The following is a 20345-nucleotide window of genomic DNA, read 5'->3' as shown; positions in this document are numbered from 1 at the left end:
GCTCTGCCCACGCAGCTCTCCCTCCGCCCCACGTCCCTGCGATGCTGCAGGTGCTGGAGGGGACACGGCCACCACCGAGGAGACGGACACCTGTGGGGACACAGACACCGGCAGGGACAGAGCCACCACCGAGGAGAGGGACACTGGCGGGGACACGGACACCAGTGGCTCTCCAGGTACAGGGGAGGTGGCAGCACACGCAAGGTGGGTGGCATAGGGCCCACCAAGGTGAGAGTCCATCTCTCACAGGGCTTGAGGAGTGGGACCCCAGGTGGGGGAGAAAAGGGGGGACCAGACCAGCCCTCTTAGTAGAGCAAACGGGGTCAGGGCTGGGAAAGAGTTAACACGTTCCCGCCGCAGTTGCAGCGATCGATGCCCCAGTTCCTTGGGGGACTTGAAGGGACCGGACTTGCCCCTGCTGATTAGCCGGATCTAATTTGCAGTTAATTGACATCCCCCCGCGCATCCCTCCCCCTGCTCGCCCCCCAGCCCGGGGCTCTGCTCGGGATCCTGCTGCCATCCCGGCAGGGTGCAGCGCACGAAACCCGTCTGGGCTGCCAGGGCAGGGGGAGATGGGACCCCCGCCCCGCGGGCACCGCTAGGGGGGCAGATCCATCGCTGGGGGAACCGGAACGAGAGCACCGCCAGAGGGAAGACGAGTCCCCCCCGGCCCCGGCGGGGCTCTGCGGTGACAGGGACCGGGCCACTTTGGCGTTCCTGTGGGGCCAGAGTCGAACTGGGACCGCAGCGGTGCCCAGCATTCCCCCCCCGGGCTCAGGACCCCCGCACCGCACCCTGCACCTTTTTCCGGCACTAGAGCCCGGGGGTCGCAGTCCCCCCGGAGATGCTAATGACGGAGAGATTCTGACCAATCAGAACGCAGCGCCCAGATCAGGCATCCCCATTCCTGGAGGACGCCTCTCTGATTGGCTAAAGCTTTTCCCCCAGCCAATAGGAGCGCAAGGCTCGGGATGGGTGTGGTGCCTCCCGGGTTTATGAATGGCCAGGCGCACCTCGGGCCCGATCCGGGCGCGGGACGTGGGCTGGGACACGGACAGGGACAGGGACAGGGACACCCGGCGGGTGATTCCCCAGTCTGGTCCGGGAGCCGGGACCTCAGACCCTAGCAGGTGCCCAGGATCGTGGTGTTTTAATCCGGTTTTCTTCAAGGTGGTAAACGGGGCCAGGTGTACACACAAGGAGCATCTCGGGTACTGGGGCCACCTTGCGCTGCGGGGATGGGGTCCGTCAATCCGCCGTCCCCGAGCGGGCTGGATCCTGAGTCCCTTTGTCCTGCAGCATCCGTGGGCAGCTCCAAAATGTGCCATCACATATAGATACAACAGCGAACCTGGGGGAACCAACCTGTCCCAAGCCCTCTGTGCCATGTCCTGGCTGAGCCCCTACTCGGGAGCCCCCAGGGTCCTTATCCCCCTGACACTCCCTGTCTCCCCCCACAGCCAGTCCGTAGCGGAAGGCGATGGTCCCGGTGCCCAACAGCACGGCGGTGGCATGGGCCAGCGAGGCGGCGTGGCGGGAGCCGGAGCAGTCACCCTGTCTGGTCGGCGTCTTCCCCGTCGTGTATTACAGCATCCTGCTGGGGCTGGGGCTGCCAGGTGAGAGGCTGGGGTGGGGGGATGCCCAGGATGTGGGGAGCAGCACCCACCTGGGTGCTGAGCCCCTGGAAAGGGTGCTGAGCTGGGCACCCTTAGCCCAGCCTATGGCCTCAGCTGCCAGCAAAGCCTCAGGCCCCACCCCAGCCTCAGGGCTTTTAGGGACAGGGAGGAGAGTCCTCAGGGGTGGGGGAAAGCAACCTGTTCCCCACGGCCCCCCCAGCCGCGGTGCCCGGCTGTACAGCCCAGCCCTACGTGGCAGGTGCCGCAGCAGCAGGGACAGATGGTATTTGCGTTGCTTGGGCTAACACACTGAAGAGATTAATCAGCTCAGCAAATCCCCGCTGCACCGTGATATTTATAGCTTACCCACCCTAACCAGGGCCTGGGGCCACTCTCTCAGAAAGCCTGGGTAGTCCTGGGATCCCGGCTGCTGCTGGGGGGCACCGTGAGCCCCAGGGTCTCACCACCGCCCATCTCTCCTTCTCCTTCCAGTGAACATCCTGACTGCCGTGGCCCTGTCCCGCCTGGCCACAAGGACCAAGAAGTCATCATATTGGTACCTGCTGGCCCTGACCACCTCTGACATCCTCACCCAGATCTTCATCATCTTCATGGGCTTCATCCTGCAGACAGCCATCCTGGCGCGGGCGGTCCCCAGCGCCTTCATCCATGCCGTCAACGTGCTGGAGTTCACAGCCATCCACGCCTCCATCTGGGTCACCGTCCTGCTGACTGTGGACCGCTACGTGGCCCTGTGCCACCCGCTGCGGTACCGCACCGTGTCCTACCCCCAGCGCACCCGCAAGATCATTGTGGCCGTTTTCGCCGTGGCTCTGGCCACCGGCGTCCCTTTCTACTGGTGGCTGGACATGTGGCGTGATGCCGACCCCCCCACCGCCCTGGACAGGGTGCTCAAGTGGATGCACGCCATCACCGTCTACTTCTTGCCCTGCAGCATCTTGCTGGCCACCAACTCCATCGTCATCTGCAAGCTGAAGCGGCAGAGGCATTTGGGGGGCGGCCGGCCCCGCCTGAACAAGACCACGGCCCTCCTCCTGGCCGTCACCATCATCTTCATTGTGCTCTGGGCTCCGCGCACCATCGTCATGATCTGTCACCTCTACGTGGCCTCTGTCAAGAGGGACTGGCGCGTGCACCTGGCCTTGGACATCGCCAACATGTTGGCCATGCTCAACACCACCCTCAACTTCTTCCTCTACTGCTTTGTCAGCCGGACCTTCCGCCGCGCGGTGGGCGAGGTGCTCCGGGCCCACCCCTGGCACAGCCCACGGCCCAGCAGCGCCCACATTACAGCCCCAAAACTGCGGGAGCCGCTGGCCGGCACGGCCCTCTGAGCCGCGGCTGCTGTCAGGCAGGGCGGCGCTCGGCCGGGGGTCCCAGTGCTCCGCCAGCTCCCGGCATCACCCCAGCACTCAGTGAGACCCTGCCCTTGGGATATGCAGTGTTCAGCCCCCCAGGTAACCAGCCGTGGGGCAGAAAGGACGTGCTGAGCTCTGGACCCACAGCCATGGGGCTTGTGGGGCTCCCCCAGCCAGATGAGTCTCTGTCCCTGTGCTCTTGGCTGCTCTCTGGCAGCAGCTCCAGCCCCTGCTGAACAGATGTACCAAAGGCCCCAGGGAACTTGGGGGGCACAGCTGCCCCACAGCAAGGGGACGGGCACGGGTGAGCTCCTGCGGGCACTGGCACAGATACGGTGGTCGCTGGGTGCCAGCGGGACAGACCTTCCTCCATAAACTGCCGTACTGAGACCAAAACTCTGCCTGGGTCTGGCTCCTGTTGAGCGGCCAGGATGGGGACACCTGGCAGCAGCACCCCCAGACACAGGGTCCCCAAGCAGCATTTCCCACCGGCTGCAAAGGCGGGGGCCCATGATGCCCTCCATGCATCGAATGCACCCAGCACCAGAGCAGCCCTCCCAGTTACACCAGTGCCAAGCTGGTGCACTGCTGGGCGAGCGGCCACGCCAGCCTGCCTGTCCCCAGCGGCCACCAGAGGGCAGGGACGGGACGCCCTGCAGAGCTGGCACGGTCCGGGGGGCAGGGAGCTGGCAGCCCTGGCACCCCCAGCCCCCCACACCAGCCCTGCCCACCCCGCTCCCCACCCTAATTCCCCCATAAGGTCTTTAGCATAATCCCCCCAAAACAGACCAGCCTTTCTGCTCTAATTCCCCAGAGACCGGGCAGGATGGTGCTTGGGGGGGCTGCCTGGGGAAACAGGGGCTCAGCTGCCCCAAGGGGATTTGGGGTGCCCCATACAGGGCATGGAGATCCTTCTGCCCGCTGGGCTTGCCCACTACACCGAGTCGTGCCTGGCACCGGGGTGGAAGGGGATGGGATGGGGTGTTTCCACCCCTGCTTGTGGGATGAGCCCCGACTGGCACCAGCACTGGCACGCAGGCACCTGCCCATGGTGCAGCCAGGGCCCCGCGGCCAGCTCGGTGCCCTGCACAGACAGACAGGCTCTGGCGGTGCCACCTTACGCCAGGCAGGACCCGGTGCTGTCTGTGCTCCCGGTGATGGGGTTAAACCCTGACCTGGTGGCGCAGGTGGTACCTGGGAGGTGCTCGCTCCATTAATTCTGGCATATGCGGAGAGCAGGAGGGGGAAGAGATTAGATATTAACCCAGCCCGCGCCTCCCGCCCGGGGGGCACCTGTCCCCGGGGATTTCCAGGGCTGGATCCCACCCCGGGGCCCTTCGCTGGGGCTGGAGGGGCCACAGGGCAAGGGGTTCGGCCAGCAAGGGCAGCGTTTGGCAAGAGCTCCGGCCCCGCTTGCGGCAGGCCAGGACGGCTGCCGGCCCCCCCTCGCCAACCGCCGCTTATTTACTTGGAGAGGGAGGTGGAAATGTGCTGACCACGTCCGCCGGCGGCGAGGGGCTCCGCTCTGGACAGAACCGGCTGGGGTGGAAAACAGCTCCCCGGCCCCGGTTTGAGCGGCAGCAGCAGCGAGGAGGCAACGGGGAGGGCGAGCGGGGCCCCCAGCCCCAGGTACGGCCCCCCCAGCTCCAGGTACAGCTCTCGCCTTCCCAAGGTGAACCGCCGCGACTGCCACACAGGGCTCGGTCAGCCGTGCCGCCGTACCAGCCGTGCCGCCGTACCAGCCGTGCCGCCGTACCAGCCACACCAACTGCCCAGCCCTGTGGCTCCATAGGAAAGGTGAGTCTGGAAAAGAACGCACCAGGTGCGTTGATGTTTTCAAAATGAGCCAGCAGGGAAACCTGGCCCGGGTCCTGGTACCCCAGCCCCTCACTGTGGCTGCTGTGCTGGAGGGACCGGCTCTGGCCGGTGCCACCACAGGAACCACGGTCCCCAGCCCACCTGGGGTACCAGGGAACTGGGACCAGGCTCTGTCCTCACCAAAAGGGCTGTGCCAGGCGCCGACCACCGCGGCACAATCATTTCGGATGGGACCAAGGGCAGCCGGTCCCTTGCAGCCCACGCTGGTCCCTGCAGGGCAGCCAGCAAACGGTGTCACACCCAACCTACCCACAGCCACCTCCCCAGTGGGGTGTTTCTGTAGGACCTACAAAAACACCGGGGCCATGCCACAAGGGCTGGAGAGGCGGGAGGGTCCCCACGGGAAGGCGGTAGGAACACAGCGGCCATGTGGGGGAGATGACGGCAAAAGCCGTGCAGCTGCGGGGCAGCATCAGCAGGACGGACACCCCTGCCAGCGGCCCCCTGGGGAGTGTGGGGGGCGCGGGGGGCTCGCGCTGAGTCAGCAGCCGGGAAACCCGCTGGCCCCACGCAGCGGAAGGAAGCAGCCGGCAGGAAGCCGGTGCAGCGCGGCCTCTCCGCAGCCCGGGCCCGGGTCGGCGCCGGTGCGGGGGCGGCGGGGCAGCCGGCCTGTGCTCCCGGCACTGCGGATCCAGGCTGAGCTTTCCCTGGAAAGCGAGGGCTGTGCCAGGCTGAGAGCCTGAACCCCGACTCCTCGGGGGAACTGAGGCACAAGAGGCCACTGCAGAGCCCCCGCCCATGCCACCTGTGCGAGGCCACACGTGCACACGTGCCCCAGCAGGGAGGGACGATCCTGGCCCAAACGCTGTCCTGAAGCCAGACGCTGTTTAGGAAGATGAAGGGCAGGAGGGCAGGCGGCCCCAGTGCCGGAGGGACAGCAGCAGCGGGTGCAGCACCCAGCACAGACGCGCCGTCTCTCCCCGTGGGCTCCGGCGGGTGCTGGTCCTCGTGCCGCGGGTGCTGCCGGCTCCGGCTCTGCCTCCCTTTCTCCTCGGATTGTTTTCAACCCGGCCCGGGCTGGGGGAGGACCCGCCGGAGGCACGTTGAACTTTCGTCTGCATCCTTCACCCTCTTGCTTCACCCTCCCAGAATAGCAGTGCCTGCCTGGAAACTTCCCCGGGCTGGCAGCACCCCGGGTTCCCCAGGGCACCCCGAGCCTCCGAGGGCTCTTCCCCAGCCCTGAGCTGCAGGGATGGGGTGACTGTGGGTGCCCATGCCCAGCTCTGGGGTGCACGGCCACCCCACTGGCACAGGGAACACCGAGCCCCATCTGCTGTCCCTGGACTGGGGCTGCCCTGGGCCCCCAGCCCCTTGCAGAAAGGGCTTTTCTGGGGCCCTGCTGCCCTGCCAAGGGCTCCGGCTTTAGCCGTCAGCTGACATTCCTCCGGGAGGCCCCTCCGGGCTGCGCCTCAGGGCTTCCCGGTGCAGCCGGTGTTTCCTGACACGGCGGCACCACCCGTGGGACCCCGCTGCCACCCAGGAGCCCACCCACCTGCTGAGTGCCACGGGCACCGAGAGGAGGTCAGTGCCGGGCCCTGTGCGGGCGATGCTGCCCTGGCACAGCCCCCTGCCCCGTCGCTTGTCCCCCGAGGGTCTTTCCCGGTCGTCTGAGCTTAGGAGGGCCGGGCTGACCCAGGTGCTCCGGGCTGAGACCCCACAGACTCATTCCACTCATGGCCAGGTGGGTTCCGGTGCCGGTCCCCCCGGGTCCGCCCCTCCCAGCCCGGGCTCTGCCCCCGCTCCCGCCCACCCCGCAGCCCCCTCCGTGCTCCGAGGCCGGTTTCGCCGCCCGGTGCGGGACCCCAGCCCGTCTGGTCCACCCGCCCGCGACGGGGCAGGTCCCGGCCGGCCCCGAGTGCTCCACGGGCAGAGCCGCACCTCGGGGAGGGGCCGGGCCGGGCCGGGCAGGCGCGCACGGTGCGGCGGGACCGGGGCTGCCCCGGCACGGCTCGGCACGGAACGGAACGGAACGGAACGGCGGAGCCGGGGCGCCGGGCGCTGGAGCCGGTGAGCGGGGCCGGGGAGGGGTCGAGCCCCGCGGGGCTTGGGAGGACCGCGATGGGAACGGGTCGGGACCGGGAGCCCGGACCGGGAGTCAGACCCGGGAGCCGGACCCGTCCGCCCCCGCAGGTCGCCTGGCCGGAGAGTTGGAGGCAGCTCTGGCGAAGTTTGGGGCCCGGTACCGCTCGGGAGCGCCGGGAAACCGGGCCGGGACTGGCCGGGAGGTGCGTGGGAACCGGGCCAGGGGTGCGGAGACCGGGCCGGAGCCGCCGGGGAGGGGCGGGGGGACCGGCCGGGCCAGGCGCGGGGGAGCCGGTAGGAGCCGCGGGAATCCGGTCCTGCCGCGGTACCGGGGGTCCTGGTCCCCATCCTGGCTCTGAGGGAGCGAGGGGTCCTGGCCCCAGGCGCTGCTCCTGTCCCAGCCCGGGGTCACCTTGCTGGGGGTTTCCTGTGGGTTTCCACCCCCAGCAGTGGGGCTGCAGCTTCCTCGCTGCCTCCTCCTCCCCGTACCCACCCTGTGCTCCCCGGGCCACTGGACTGGGGACAAGGACCCCTGTGCTGTGCCATGCCGTGCCATGCTGCGGCTGCCTGCGTGCCAGCGTCCGGCAGTGCCGGGCACGAGACCTGCGCTGGGTCCGTGCCCAGAACCAGAGGAGGCAAGTGGGACAGGAGAAGTGAAAAGGGGAACGTGCTGGCACACAGGGGTGAGCAGAGGGGGCAGCCCTGTCCCCGGGCGTTACATCTGCTATCCGGCCCGGGCCTGTGTTCGGTGTTCCCAGGGAAGCGAGCAGGCACAGTGCCGCCTGCTCCCGGTGCTGGAGGAAGGTACCATCAGAGGAATCTTGTGTCAGGGTGTGGGGCTCAGTCTGAGCCCCCCAGCTGCCTCTGGCCTCCAGGCACGGAGCTGACGGGGGACGTGTGTCTGCCCTGTCCAGTCTGGGGCTGCGGTGGGTTGGGCTCGGCTGTGCCAGCACAGGCAGGGCTCACTATGGCCCAGCGGGAGGGATGCCCATGGGGATGTGTGGGCAGGGATGCTCAGAGCCCTGGATAAGCACAAACAGCACCGGGAGCTGAGCTGCGGCCCCCATCACCTCCATAACCCTCTTCTGTCTCGCAGGGTCCCTGGACGCCCCGCTCAGCGCCCGCACCGCGGTGCAGGATGGGTGTCGCGGCGGCCGGCGTGCTGCTGGCCCTGCTCCCCGTGGCCGGCGGCCAGAGCAGCCCCCCCGCCGGCTGCGGCTCCAACCTCTCCTCCCTCTACTACAACCTCTGTGACCTCTCGGCAGCCTGGGGCATTGTGCTGGAGGCCGTGGCCAGCCTCGGCGTGGTCACCAGCTTCGTGCTAACCATCGTCCTGGTGGCCAGTCTGCCCTTTGTGCAGGACCCCCAGAAAAAGAGCCTGGTGGCCACGCAGGTCTTCTTTCTGCTGGGCACCTTCGGGCTCTTCTGCCTGACATTTGACTTCATTGTGGGGCCGGATTTCTCCACATGCACCTCCCGCCGCTTCCTCTTTGGCGTCCTCTTTGGCATCTGCTTCTCCTGCCTGCTGGCACACGCCGTGGCCCTCAACTTCTTGGCACGGAGGAACCAGGGCCCGCGGGGCTGGGTGACGCTGGCGATGGCACTGCTCCTGGCCTTGGTGGAGGTCATCATCAACGCCGAGTGGCTCATCATCACGGTGGTGCGGCAGGAGGGCGGCTCGCCGGACCCTTGCCAGTTGGTGGATGCTGACTTCGTCATGGCGCTCATCTACGTCATGTTCCTGCTGGTGGCCGCCTTCAGCACGGCCTGGCCAGCCCTCTGCGGCCACTACCGCCGCTGGCACAAGCACAGCGCCTTCATCCTGGCCACCACCGGCCTCTCCGTGGCCATCTGGGTGGCGTGGATGGCCATGTACCTCTACGGGAACCAGCGTGCGGGCGAGAAGCCCCGCTGGGACGACCCCACGCTGGCCATCGCACTGGTCTCCAACGCCTGCACCTTCCTCCTCCTCTACATCATCCCTGAGGTGACGCACATGACGCGGGGGGACCCCGAGCAGGCCTTCGAGGACGACATCTACCCCACGCGTGGCGTGGGCTACGAGACCATCCTCAAGGAGCAGAAGTTGCAGAGCATGTTTGTGGAGAACAAAGCCTTCTCTATGGACGAGCCCTCCTTCGGTAGGTGCCGGGGCTCACCGGGACCACGGCAGGGCTGGTGGCGGTCACCAGCCCCCGGCTGGCAGCGGTGGGCGGCAGCGAGTCGTCCATCCACAACCCGCCCGGCATTGACGCCTGCCCTTGTTGTGGTGCCGAAAACCCGCCGGGCTGGGTCTACCAGTTTGGGCTGAGCTGGGCGGACGGGGTGCTCCCTCCCCGGCGTGGGGTGCCCACAGCTCCCGGCCCTCTGCCCCAGGCAGACGCTGTGCTCGTGAGACCCTACAATAACAAACCCCGGGCTGGGCAGGGACTGTGCGCATAGCGCGGTGATGCAAACCCTGGGGACGTCCCTCCCGTCCCCCGGGAAAGGCACAGAGCAGCCAGCTGCTGAATCAGCTCATTAAACGTGCTAACGAGGCTCCCCGGTGGGGTGGGGGTGGCTCCATGAGCCCCCAAACCCTTCACTGTCCCTGTCTCTTTGCAGCCAAGAAGCCGGTGTCCCCGTATAGTGGCTACAACGGGCAGCTCCTGACCAGCGTCTACCAGCCCACTGAGATGGCTCTGATGCACAAGGGACCGGTGAGTGCCACGCGGGGTGACAACAGCACCACCGACTGCTCCAGGAATGGCCACGTCCTGCCCCATGGAGGGGCTTGTAATCGAGATGGGGCCAGGGTGTGGGGGGCTCCCCTGGCTCCCATGTCCCAAAGGCTGCTGTAATCTTGGGGGGTCACCTCTTGCCTTCCTCCCTGGGGACCTCGCGGGGCTGGGGGTGCTCCTGGTGCCTCTGCAGTCCCCCCTCTTCTGCCCCGCAGACTGAAAGTCCCTACGACGTGATCCTGCCCCGAGCCTCCACCACCAGCCCCGGCAGCGCCAGCTCCACACTGCGAGCCGAGGACGCCTTTGCGGCACAGGCCCGGCACACCGGCACCCAGCGGGACGCCAGGAGCTGCCAGGTGGGTTAAAGTGCAACCTGGTGGGCGGAGGAGCCCGCACCGAGGTCCAGCCCATGGCCAAGGGCAAAGTCTGTCCCCATGGGAGGACAGGGGCAGGGGTGGCTCTGCCAGCACCCTGGGGCAAGTCGGGCTGCGCCTCCTCGCTGGTGCCAGAGCCGGGTCTGCCGGCCCATGCTGCGGTCCTGCTGCCACCACCATGCCGCCCCAGCACCATCCCGCTCTGCCCACAGGTGCAGTCCCCGTATGGCCGGAACCGATGGTGAAGCCCCCGCAGCACAGGTCCCGCAGTGCCGGCACAGCCGCGGCCTCACCGTCCTGCTCCAGAGGTCTCACCAAGCCTTGTCCCACCCCACCACCTACGTGCCACCCGTCCGGCGGCCAGAGCCGGTTTCTGCACAGGGGACACCCAGCTGCAGTCCCAGAGCCATCGCTCCTGCCTGCCCGTCCTGCCTCGCCACGGTGCCCACAAGCCACCAGCTCTGCCCGGACCCCCTGTCCCTGCCGCTGTCCCTGCCACAAAGACCAGCTCCCATGGGGCCACCCCGAGTCACCCCCTCGCTGCCTTCACGGACATGCTGTACCCCCCAGACCAGGGACCATTTGCCACTGGGGAGCGGTGAGACTCCTGCCAGCCCCGAGCCCCCGGCTGCACACGGACCCCGCCAGCCCAGGGGACATCGCAGGCCTGGGCTGAGCTAGCACCATCCTGCCACAGGGCACAAGGTGACACAGCTCTCCCCAGCCCTGGCTCCTGCTGTGCCTCAGTTTCCCCATTGCTGGGGAAGGGGGGCCTGTTGGGGGTCCAGGTGATCAGTGCCTTGCCAGGCTGGGGACCCGGCCCCTGCAGCTCCTGTCGCCCTCTCGGTGCCTTTTCCCCTTGGGGCTCAGGGGGGAGCCCGGCCCCTCGCCCTCCCCGTGGCTTTCTCTGTTGTTTTTTCCTCTTCCCCCATTTTTCAGGTTGGACCCAATAAAGGTGACTTTTCCTACGTGGTGCTGTAGCAGCCGGCCCGTGATGGGGAAGGGGTGCCCGGCTGCGCCGCCAGCTGCTCCCCCATCCCCAGTGCCGCTGCAGCCAAGGGCTTCTGCTGCTTCTCCCCTTCTGCTCAGCGCCACGTCCCCTTCCTGGGGGGCAGCACAGAGAAAAAGGGGGCTCAGGGCAGCCCCAGTGCCGGCTCCCCGTCCCCCAGCACGGCCAGGGCTGCCGGGAGCTGGCAGCCTGGGCAGCGCAGCAGATGGGCTGCCCGGTGGGGAGCGGCGCGGAGGACGAGCCAAGGTCGGGAGCGGTTTCTCCTGCTCAGATTGCCTTTCTCGTCCGCAGTGATTTCTCCTGCCGGGCAGGAAGCCTGCGGTGTGGCTTTATTCATTATTCAGTGGCTGAAATGGCTCTGTGGGGGCAGGAGGGTGACCGGGTCTCCTTGAGCTGGCAGCCGTGGGGCTGCGGGCACGAGCGCCGTGCACGGCCATGGTGGCTGCTCGAGGCACGAGCAGGAGTTTGGCACACGCGGTGTCCCAGCCATGCCCTTGCCAGCCGGCACGTGCCGCGCTCCCGGCTGTGGGGACACAGCGGGGCAGGCGTAGCCACAAGCGCCAGGGATGGAGCCGGTTGTTTGCAGCAGGATCAGCCGTGTCCCTCAGGGTTGTGCTGCGTCACCCGTGTTTATCTGGCACCAGTCGGCAGTGGGGACATCTCCAGGCAGCACCAGGCACTCCAGGTCCCCTGGCACCACATGGCGCCGTGAGAGGAACAGAGCCTCTGTCCCCACTCCGCTCTGGCAGGGGACATGGAGCCACCGCTGGCCCTGCTCCCCGTGCGCGGCCCCAGCCCCTCCGGAAGGCCGGGATCCCACCGGCTGCCGTCACCGCAGCCGCAGCGCTGGGGCCAGCCCCGCTCCAACAGGCAACGCTTTGTGCCGGCGCCGCGGCACGGGGCTGCCAAACAGCACGGCCTTTGTCCTGCGCAGGTGAACCGCCGCCGCGGCCCCGCGGGCTGGGCTGTGCGGGGAGCAGCCCCCAGGCCCCCCAGGGTGGGAGCTGGGGGCTGTCAGTACCGGGGTTTGCCTGGATTGTGGGGGGGAATCGCAACAGCACAGCGAGGCTGTGGGTGCAGGATGGGGCCATGGCAGTGACCCTGGCAGCAGGGATGGCACCGTGGTCACCATGACCATGGGCGTTGCCGGGCTGGGTGGTGACGCTGAGGACAAGGGTGAGCACGGCTGAAGACCAAGGGCCTGCACAGTGTCCCCGAGCAGTGATGACACAGGAAAGTGACACCATGCAGGAGCATCCTATGCAATGCTCCACGGCCCCAGGGCTCAGCTCACTCGTGGCCAGGCACTGGGGTCTCCTCGTGGCAATGGGGCCTGCCAGGGACAGTGACACTGGGACGGCCAGCTGCCAGCACCCGGGCAGGCCAGGTAGGCCCAGACGCACTCACACCATCGGCACTCAATGGCACTTTTACTATCATACAAAGAGGTTCGTGGCACCACGGGGTCCCAGCGCCAGCGCCGAGCCCAGGGGTGCCCCAAGCTGAGGTGTGGGGCTGTGGGGAGCCCCAGGCAATGGCAACACAAGAGTGGGAACAGGACAACCACCCCCATCGAGTCCCAGGGTCCCGTGCTGCCTGCACGCTGCCTGCACGCCCTCCTCCGGCCAGGGAGACCCAGCTCCCCCGCATCGGGCTCAGCGTGGGACCCCTCGTCCGGCCCGGCTGCTGCCCCGCGCCGCCTCCCGCTGCTGCTGTTTGCGCCGCTGGATGTCCCGGTAGGCCTGGATGACACGCGCTCGCTCCTCCGCCACGATACGCCGGCGAGCCATGGACACCGGCGCTGCTGGGGACACCGGGGACGCCTGGCTCTGGCCCAGGCGAGACGTCAGGAGCAGCCGCTTCCGTCCAGCCTGCGAGCAGAGATGGGACAGGTGAGGGAGCCTGGAAACAGCCAGGACAGGGCTCCATGGAACTGTCAGCAGGAGGCTGCGGCCACTGCTGCCCTTCCAGACCCGATTTCCAGCCCAGGGGAGCTGAGAAAACCCAGGGCCAGCCCAGATATGCGGGTGTCACCCCCTCAGCTCACCTGTTCTGCCGGGCCCTGGCCCCTGGGCCGCGAGGTGATCGTTGGTGGCTGCGTCACCACTTCACCGAACACCACCATGTCTGGCAGAGAAGCAGGTGCCAGTGTCAGGCAGGAGCTGCACCCGGTTGTCCCCACCTCCCCACACACCGCTGGGGCAGGGGGTCATCGCAGCCCCCCCGCTGCACCAGCCCCACCTTGGAACCGGCTCTTCTCCAGCATGGCCTCTTTCTTCTCCTCCTTCTTCTTCCGAGCTTTTTCCAGCTTCTTATTCTGAAACCTGAAGAGTTGCGTTATGGCCAGGGCTCATGACCAGACACAGAGCGAGTTCCTACCCTGCGGGATCCCCCAAAACCTGGGGCCCCGCAGCTCTGCCCCAGCTCCAGCCCTGCAGGAGGGTGAAGCGGGGCTGTGGCTCCGCTCCCAAAGATTCATCCCCATTGAGATGAGGCCCACAGCCCTCCATCCACACCCCCCATTGCTGCCAGATGTCAGATCTGCGCCGCAGCACCAGCGAAACACCCGCCACGCACCCAGCACAGGGCTGGGGCCCAGGCCTGGGCTGACCCAGGGCTTTGCTCTCACTCTTTCTTTCTCTTGGACTTCTCTGGTGCTGTCGCATCCTTCTCAGGCTCCCGCTGCAGCTGGTTCTTGGTGAGGAAGAGGATGCGCTGCACCTCATGCTCCATGCGGCAGATGTAGGAGCGCTCGGACTCCCCCTTCCCCCTCTTGAACTTGGGCACTGGGATGTCCCCTGGGGCCTTGGGGCCCTTTGACGTGGGCTGCTGCTTCTTCTCTAGGAGAGACGGGTGACATTACTGCAGCAGTGCCAACCGAGGGGACGGGACATCACCGGGGGTGCGGGATCCGGCTGCCTCCAGCTGCCCCACGGGCTCCTCGGCCGGGCTCAGCACCCCACCTGCCGCCCGCCTCTTCCCAGGCCCCGGGCGCTTCATGGCCTCGCGGCTCCTCATGAGCTCCCGCAGGCGGAAGGGGATCTCCTGCTCCTCGGGGTGCTTGGGCTTCATGTTGTCCAACTTCTTCTGCAGCTGCTTCTCCTTCCTGGGAGAGAACGAACGAGGTGTGAGGCCTGGCCTGGAGCACCGGGCACGGCGGGACATGGTAACGGAGGGACACAGTGACCGAGCCCCGGGAATGAGGGGACATGGGGACCCGGCGGTGGCCGGACACCGGAGCACCAGGACCTGGTAAGGCACCAGCAGACCCGGGCGCGGCGGGACCCCGGGACCCCGCCAGGGCCCAACCGGACCCCGTGGGCCCAAGCCCCGAACCGGGAGCCGGCCAGGCCCGATCGCGACAGGCTCCCCCGGGCACTGACCTGTCGCGGTGCGGGCCGGCCGGTCCCCGCCCCGGTGCCGGTCCCTGTCCCGATCCCGGTCTTCGTCCCTGTCCCCGGCTGGGTCCCTGTGCCGGTCTGTGTCCGTGTCTCTGTCCCCGGCCCGGTCCCTGTCCCGATCCTGCTCTTTGTCCCGGTTTCTGTCTCGGTTCCCGGCCCATGTCGCCCCCGCTCCCCACGCGGCCGCTTCTCCGCCACTTCCGGCTTCCAACCGCCCCGGCCCCGCCCCCACTCCCTATTGGCTCCGACTGGCCGCCACACCCCTATTAACTGGGCTGCTATTGGTCGGAGGAGCTGCCGCTCGGGTGGGGCCGAGGCCGGGACGTTGCGGCCGGATGTTGCTGCGGGGCGCGCGCGGCCTGGCGGGGGCGCGCCCGGCGGTGAGGGGGGGACCCGGGGGCCATGGGCGGGCACGGGGGCCAAGGGGTGCTGGGGGTGAGGTGGGGGAGTGAAGGGGGCTCGGGGTGGCGGTTGGGGGGGTAAGGGGGTGATGGGTTGGGGGCGGCGGTGGGAGCTCCTCTGGCTTTGGGGGGGTCGCCGCGCGCAGGGCTGCCCCCAATTCCCCCCACACTCCCTCCGGCCCGGTGTCACCGCGGGCTCTTGGTCCCCAGGAGCCCCGGGACGGCGCCAGCAGCCGCAGGGGGGCGCTCGGAGCAGGGCCCCCCCCCACCAGCAACGTCTGCGGCCGGCGGGAGGTTTCGGACACTCCCGCCAAGGCTGGCGGCACCGCGGGGAGCGACGGCGGGACGGGGACCCCCCAGGGAGAGGGGGGGCTCCCCCCGCTGCCCCCCCCGCCCACGAACTGCTGCGGGACTGGCTGCCCCAACTGCGTCTGGGTGGCGTACGTGGAGCAGCTGCTGGAGCGGTACCGGGACGGCGGCGAGCGCGCCTTGGCCGCCATCGAGGAGCACGTGGAGGACGAGAACGTGAAAATGATCCTCAGGATGGAGATCAGGCAGCGCATGGCGAAGGACTGAGCTCCCCCAGCCCCCAAAAACCAGCGGATGTCACCCCCGGGAGCCTCCGCTCCAGGCTGGGCGGCAGGATCTGGACTCGGCTTATTTAAACTGTTGATTTGGGTGCTGAACTCAGGGCAGCCTCGTGGACGGGATCCCACGTGTGTTTCAATACAGGTGGTGCCTGAGTTGTGTGTCACCTCTTGTCTGTGGGGACACCTGCCCTTGGGGACAGGCAGCAGCTCACGTCCATCCTGAGCCCTGGATTTCCCAGCAGTCAGACACTGTTGGCCCCCCCCCAGATGGAAAATCCCCACCAAGGGCAGGCTGGCACGTCCCCCCCTCTCCCAACCCCGCCGCACTGCTGCTCCACCCCCATCCTTGCGTTCCCCAGCCTGGATTTTAAGTGTCTTTAGCAGCTTTGGTGTGACCTGGTGACTGGGAAGGGCTGGGGTACCGTGCTGGACCCCCCCTCGCCACCAGCACCTTAAGCCTCTTAGGGGCTTCTCCACGTCAAGGGTTTGCAGGGGGGCACCAGGGCTGCCAGCCCCTTCCTGGACAGGGGTGCGTGCGGCCCCGGGCACATGGGACCTGGCAGCCCCCCAGTGAGGACACTGGCCCTGTCCCCATCGCCGAGGTCACAGCCAGCCTGGCTGTTACTCACGGAGCCTTTTCTCCCTCAGTTGCCTTTGCCTCCATCTTAAAATCCCATAAATTTGGTGCAGTGCATCCCCCTCCATCCTGCCCGGCTGGGTGGGGGGACCTACGGCCTCCTGGCCATCAGAGCCCCCACGGACCCTCCCATCCTCCCAGGTGAAGCCACAAAGCCCCTGAGCAGCATTCACTAACGAACCCTGGCTGGAAGCAGCAATTAGCACCAGGGCCCTGCTCTTTGCCAGAGAAGCAGCCGGTTCCGCCGGCTTCAGAGAAAACGCTCCTGGATCCCTGTAATCCTATTTGTTGGGTCCAACTAATTGCAATTAGTGAGAGGGGCTGAAGTTCAATTAAAGTGTACCGAGATTATTCCTTTTTCTAATTGCTTTAGCGCTGGGATTAGGGGAAGCTTTGGAGTGACACTGTCCCACGGACAGTAGGTGCCGGGCAGCAGCTGCCCAGCCCCAATTCTGCCATGTTTTGCCCTGAAATGGCCAGGCAGGGCTCGGGCTGTCCCCTGGGTGCTGGCACCCGCAATGGCACTGGCAGGGACAAAGCTCCGTGGGCAGCTCTTGTGCCAGGACCTGCCCCCGTGCTGGTGGGATTTGGCAGTGCCTGCTGGCAGCAACACCCACCACCCTCATTTTCAGAGCCAGACCCCGTTTGGTACCAAGCACAGGGCACAGGCTGAGAACCCGGCGTGTCCTGGTGGTCCCACCCCTGGTCCTGGGACTAAGGGACATCAGGGTGATCTCTTGGGGGTCCCCTGTTAGAGACCCCTTGGTGGTTTGGGGAGGGGAGGCAGGGTCCCCCCACAGGTCCTGGTCTCGTCCCCATCAGTCGCAGTGGCGCTAATCCAGACACCCCCACCCCACCGGGGCAGGACAGCAGATTACCCCGTTGAAAAGAAGGGACATAAATAATCCTATTACCCCAGAGCAGGATAAAGCTGCCTCCCCTGAGCCCCCCCCAGAGCAGCCACAGGACACACAGGAGCGGGACGAAGGGTCCATAGAGCAGGACTGGCCCCGGCGACCGCGGCAGCTGCGTAAGTTCTGCTCTGTGCGCGGGATGGGACGTGGTACCGGTGGCACCAGGGCTCTGGGGCCAGGGGATTGCTTTGCTCCTGCTGTCACCTCCTGCTCCTGTGAGCGGCATCTCCAGCATCTCCCCAGGCCAGGTCCCTCCATCCCTGGGTCCGTGCTTGGCCTCTGGGCTCAGCAGTGGGGTGGAACCCCTCATATCAGTGCCGGCGCCACCTGTTGTGCCACAAAACTCTGGCACTGGTGCCCAGGGCAGGCACAACCACAGCAGGATGGAGCCCACATGCTGCCCTGCGATGTGCTGCCCTCTGCTCCCCCCGCCACTGCAGCCACCTGCACCCCAGCACGGGTCCCCAGGGGTCCGCAGCCCAGGGTGCCCCGTCCCCAAAACCCACCTGGCTGCAAACCGGCCCCAAGGGACACCCCGCTCCCACGCCACCGATGCCGACCCACTCTGGCACACGTGGCACAGGCCTTGTGCATGGGGGACTCCCAGCAGTGTCCCCAGTGTCACATCCACGCTGGGGTGGGCAACAAGGGCAGGAGGAACAGCCCCAGGGGAGGCAGCAGCTCTGCTGCCCCCATGGATGCCCTTCCCTGCCTTTGGGAGGGGATTAGCGGGTGCTGAGCTGGGCTAAGTCAAGGTTGTGGGCAGGGGGGTCGGGAAAGCTGATCAGTGATGGCTGAGGGGCCCCAGGGAAGGACAGGGTGGGAGTGGGGGCATAAGGTGCCCCTGGCGGGGAGGAGAAGCCAGCAACCCCCATATCTCCCCTCCGCCAGGTGTGAGGAGCCCTCCTGTGCCAGCGCCGGACACACAGGGACAACCGTGACCCGGGGCCGGCTGCCAGCCCTGGCACAGCCATGAGCCTGGAGCCCCCCAAGCCGGAGATCAAATCTGCCACCAGGGTGACGGGGGGACCCGCCACGCCCCGGAAGGGACCACCCAAATTCAAGCAGAGGCAGACGAGGCAGTTCAAAAGCAAGCCCCCCAAAAAGGGGGTGCAGGGGTGAGTGGGGCAGAGCCCCAGGACAGGACCCGGTCGGGGGGATGCAGCCCTGCGTGCCAGCCTGGGCCGGGAGGGGTGACTGGGGGGGTCAGGGCAGACGCTCTCTCTCCTTGCAGGTTCGGCGATGACATCCCAGGCATGGAGGGGCTGGGAACAGGTATGGGGTCCCATCCCCTCCTTTGCCGTGGGTGGGGAGCGGGACTCGCTGTGGGCACAGCCGCCCACAGCCGAGCTGGGGGTCGCGCTGACGCAGCCTCTCTCCTCCCCCAGACATCACCGTCATCTGCCCCTGGGAAGCCTTCAGCCACCTGGAGCTGCACGAGCTGGCTCAGTACGGCATCATTTAGGCAGGACACAGGCACCGCCGGTCACCATCCCCCACCCCGTAGTGCTGTGTAGGTAGAAGCCGCCCCATCACTGTGGGGCTCAGCCTGGAGAAATGCTCATTAAAACCCAGAACGAGCATGAGAGCCTGGTGTCTGCTCTGGGTCGGCAGGGACGTGGGTGGGAAGCGTTACACCGAAGCGCGAGCAGGACGGACAGGACACGGTTCAGCCTAGTGACAGGGTTTATTTTAGGCTGGATCAGCCCCCCACACATCCCCAGACAGGGTGGCAGCCAAATCCCCCTCAGTCCTGCACCCCGACAGGGACAATGTCCCTGAGCATCTTCAGTGCCATGAGCACACCAGCGGCCTCCACCAGCACCAGCACAGCCGCGCCAGCCATGATGCCGCCCGCCTGGCCGCGCAGCCAGGCACCAAGCTGGGCCACGCAGCCCCCCAGGTACACCACAGTGCCGGCAGCCGCGTCCCCCAGGCGCAGGGTCCCCACGGCGCACTGGGAGTTGGGGACAGTGCCGTTCTGCCAGGGGTCCCGGCAGCAGGACGCGGGGACGCTGCACGCCTGCACGCCTGGGGCGCTGCAGTTGAAATACCTGCAGGGACAGACAAGGAGAGATGTTGGTGCACACACCTTCCCGGCGCAGGGACGACCCCCGTCCCTGCTACACCCCCCGCACCCCAACTCACGGGTTGGTCTCCCAGTCGCGGTAGGAGCCGAGGCCGCAGCACTGCAGGCTCCGCTGCACCTCGTCCACCAGGAACCGCAGGTCGGGCTCGTCCTGGTAGCGCAGGAGGCAGAGGAGCAGCGCGTCCCGCAGCGCGTCCCGCAGCCGCCGCCGCGCCAGCAGCACCAGCAGCCCCCCCAGCACCTCCAGCCCCACAAAAGCGAGCACGGCCCCCACGAAGAAGCGCAGCAGGCAGGGGCTGGAGCGGAGGGCGCCCAGGCAGCCGGCCAGGGAGACGGTGCTGGCCCCCAGCCCCACCAGCACGAAGAGCAGCATGGGGTCGGAGCCCAAGGGGGCCAGGCGCTCTCCCCCTAGCGAGCCCTTGGCCAGCAGCCCCCACACCCCCACAGCCAGGGCCAGCAGACCCAGCAGGAGGAAGAGGAGGTTCCAGAGGAAGGCCAGGTACCGCACACACTGGCTGAAGGTGCTCAGCTTGGGGGGGTCAGGGTACCACACCCCGGGGTCCTGCTCGGCCACGGGAAGGTCTGTGTCCCCAGCCAGCGAGCTGTCATCGTCATCGGAGGAGGAGTAGGGCAGCTCCACCAGCCTGGACGCCTGCACGGACAGACGAGACGGGGCAGCCCCAGCAATGCCCCCTTAGCCCGTGTACCCCCAGTCCCACAGCCCCCCAGGTACACAACCATGGAGCCACCACACACCCATTCTGCAGAACCCCCTGCCCAGGGTGCCCCACATCCACCCCCCACGCTGTAACCCTGCCTGTCACGGAGATGCCAGAATCTGAGTAGATTGGGGACATGTGGCTGCTCTCCCAGAGACCCTCACAGGGACCCCCAGATTCATCCCAACAGAGAGCCCCAGGGGTGTGGGTGCTGCGAGCTCCAGCATGGAGCCAGCACCCTGACACCCAGCAGTTGGGGCACACGGGGTATGCAGGGCAGGAGGGTGGGCTGAGGGTCCCGAGGGGGAGCGAGGGGGTCCCACAGAGCATTACCTGCGGCAGCAGCCGGGTGCTCTCCCCGCAGGGCTGGGACAGCCGGGCTCTGCTCAGCGCCATCCTGCCCACAGCCCAGGCAGTCACACTCCCATCATGTGAGGGGCTGTGGCTGGAGCTTAAATAGGGCTGTGGGGCCGGCAGCTGCAGCTGGGCTCGCTCCAGCCCAGCACCCACTCCCATCACAGCACCCGCTGCCCCGTTAGCGGGGTCGATAGCGGGGGCACAGCAGGGCTTGTAGGAGCTTGGGGTGAGTGGAGGGA

The 20345-nt window shown here is 67.4% G+C and overlaps 6 protein-coding genes across 8 annotated transcripts; 4 read left to right on the top strand and 2 right to left on the bottom strand.

Annotated features, from left to right (window-relative positions):
* The first annotated feature begins 94 nt into the window (after nucleotides 1-94).
* Nucleotides 95-3537, top strand: GPR142 (G protein-coupled receptor 142). Its single transcript, XM_071816486.1, has 3 exons — nucleotides 95-176; nucleotides 1461-1616; nucleotides 2109-3537. Exons 2-3 carry the CDS (start codon nucleotides 1481-1483, stop codon nucleotides 2969-2971), a joined length of 999 nt encoding a protein of 332 aa, XP_071672587.1. The 5' UTR covers nucleotides 95-176; nucleotides 1461-1480; the 3' UTR covers nucleotides 2972-3537.
* A 1167-nt stretch (nucleotides 3538-4704) lies between these two features.
* Nucleotides 4705-10957, top strand: GPRC5C (G protein-coupled receptor class C group 5 member C). 3 transcript variants are annotated; one of them, XM_071816409.1, is made up of 6 exons: nucleotides 6466-6880; nucleotides 7004-7098; nucleotides 7992-9036; nucleotides 9500-9594; nucleotides 9831-9971; nucleotides 10202-10957. In XM_071816409.1, exons 1-6 carry the CDS (start codon nucleotides 6547-6549, stop codon nucleotides 10232-10234), a joined length of 1743 nt encoding a protein of 580 aa, XP_071672510.1. In that variant the 5' UTR covers nucleotides 6466-6546; the 3' UTR covers nucleotides 10235-10957. The 3 variants fall into 3 exon arrangements, with proteins under 3 accessions (XP_065708797.1, XP_071672510.1, XP_071672509.1); XM_065852725.2 differs by lacking the exons at nucleotides 6466-6880; nucleotides 7004-7098 and adding an exon at nucleotides 4705-4792; XM_071816408.1 differs by having other exon boundaries at nucleotides 6466-7098.
* A 1447-nt stretch (nucleotides 10958-12404) lies between these two features.
* CCDC137 (coiled-coil domain containing 137) lies at nucleotides 12405-14602 on the bottom strand. The gene is made up of 6 exons (XM_065852500.2): nucleotides 14382-14602; nucleotides 13962-14104; nucleotides 13628-13838; nucleotides 13240-13322; nucleotides 13046-13125; nucleotides 12405-12869 (listed from the first exon to the last, which is right to left on the bottom strand). The coding sequence occupies exons 1-6, from the start codon at nucleotides 14558-14560 to the stop codon at nucleotides 12654-12656; spliced, it is 912 nt and encodes a 303-aa protein (XP_065708572.1). The 5' UTR covers nucleotides 14561-14602; the 3' UTR covers nucleotides 12405-12653.
* A 110-nt stretch (nucleotides 14603-14712) lies between these two features.
* Nucleotides 14713-15543, top strand: OXLD1 (oxidoreductase like domain containing 1). The gene is made up of 2 exons (XM_065852555.2): nucleotides 14713-14779; nucleotides 15011-15543. The coding sequence occupies exons 1-2, from the start codon at nucleotides 14735-14737 to the stop codon at nucleotides 15374-15376; spliced, it is 411 nt and encodes a 136-aa protein (XP_065708627.1). The 5' UTR covers nucleotides 14713-14734; the 3' UTR covers nucleotides 15377-15543.
* Nucleotides 15544-16714: 1171 nt separating this feature from the next.
* Nucleotides 16715-18506, top strand: PDE6G (phosphodiesterase 6G). The gene is made up of 4 exons (XM_065852606.2): nucleotides 16715-17057; nucleotides 17833-18059; nucleotides 18176-18216; nucleotides 18330-18506. Exons 2-4 carry the CDS (start codon nucleotides 17914-17916, stop codon nucleotides 18404-18406), a joined length of 264 nt encoding a protein of 87 aa, XP_065708678.1. The 5' UTR covers nucleotides 16715-17057; nucleotides 17833-17913; the 3' UTR covers nucleotides 18407-18506.
* A 182-nt stretch (nucleotides 18507-18688) lies between these two features.
* On the bottom strand, nucleotides 18689-20163 carry TSPAN10 (tetraspanin 10). Its single transcript, XM_065852741.2, has 3 exons — nucleotides 20083-20163; nucleotides 19090-19682; nucleotides 18689-18995 (listed from the first exon to the last, which is right to left on the bottom strand). The coding sequence occupies exons 1-3, from the start codon at nucleotides 20143-20145 to the stop codon at nucleotides 18689-18691; spliced, it is 963 nt and encodes a 320-aa protein (XP_065708813.1). The 5' UTR covers nucleotides 20146-20163.
* Nucleotides 20164-20345: the final 182 nt, after the last annotated feature.

This window comes from Patagioenas fasciata, chromosome 18 (assembly GCF_037038585.1).
Source record: "Patagioenas fasciata isolate bPatFas1 chromosome 18, bPatFas1.hap1, whole genome shotgun sequence".
Lineage (NCBI taxonomy): Eukaryota > Metazoa > Chordata > Aves > Columbiformes > Columbidae > Patagioenas > Patagioenas fasciata.
The sequence above is the reverse complement of the archived record's forward strand: the minus strand, read 5'-3'. Positions and strand labels throughout refer to the sequence as shown.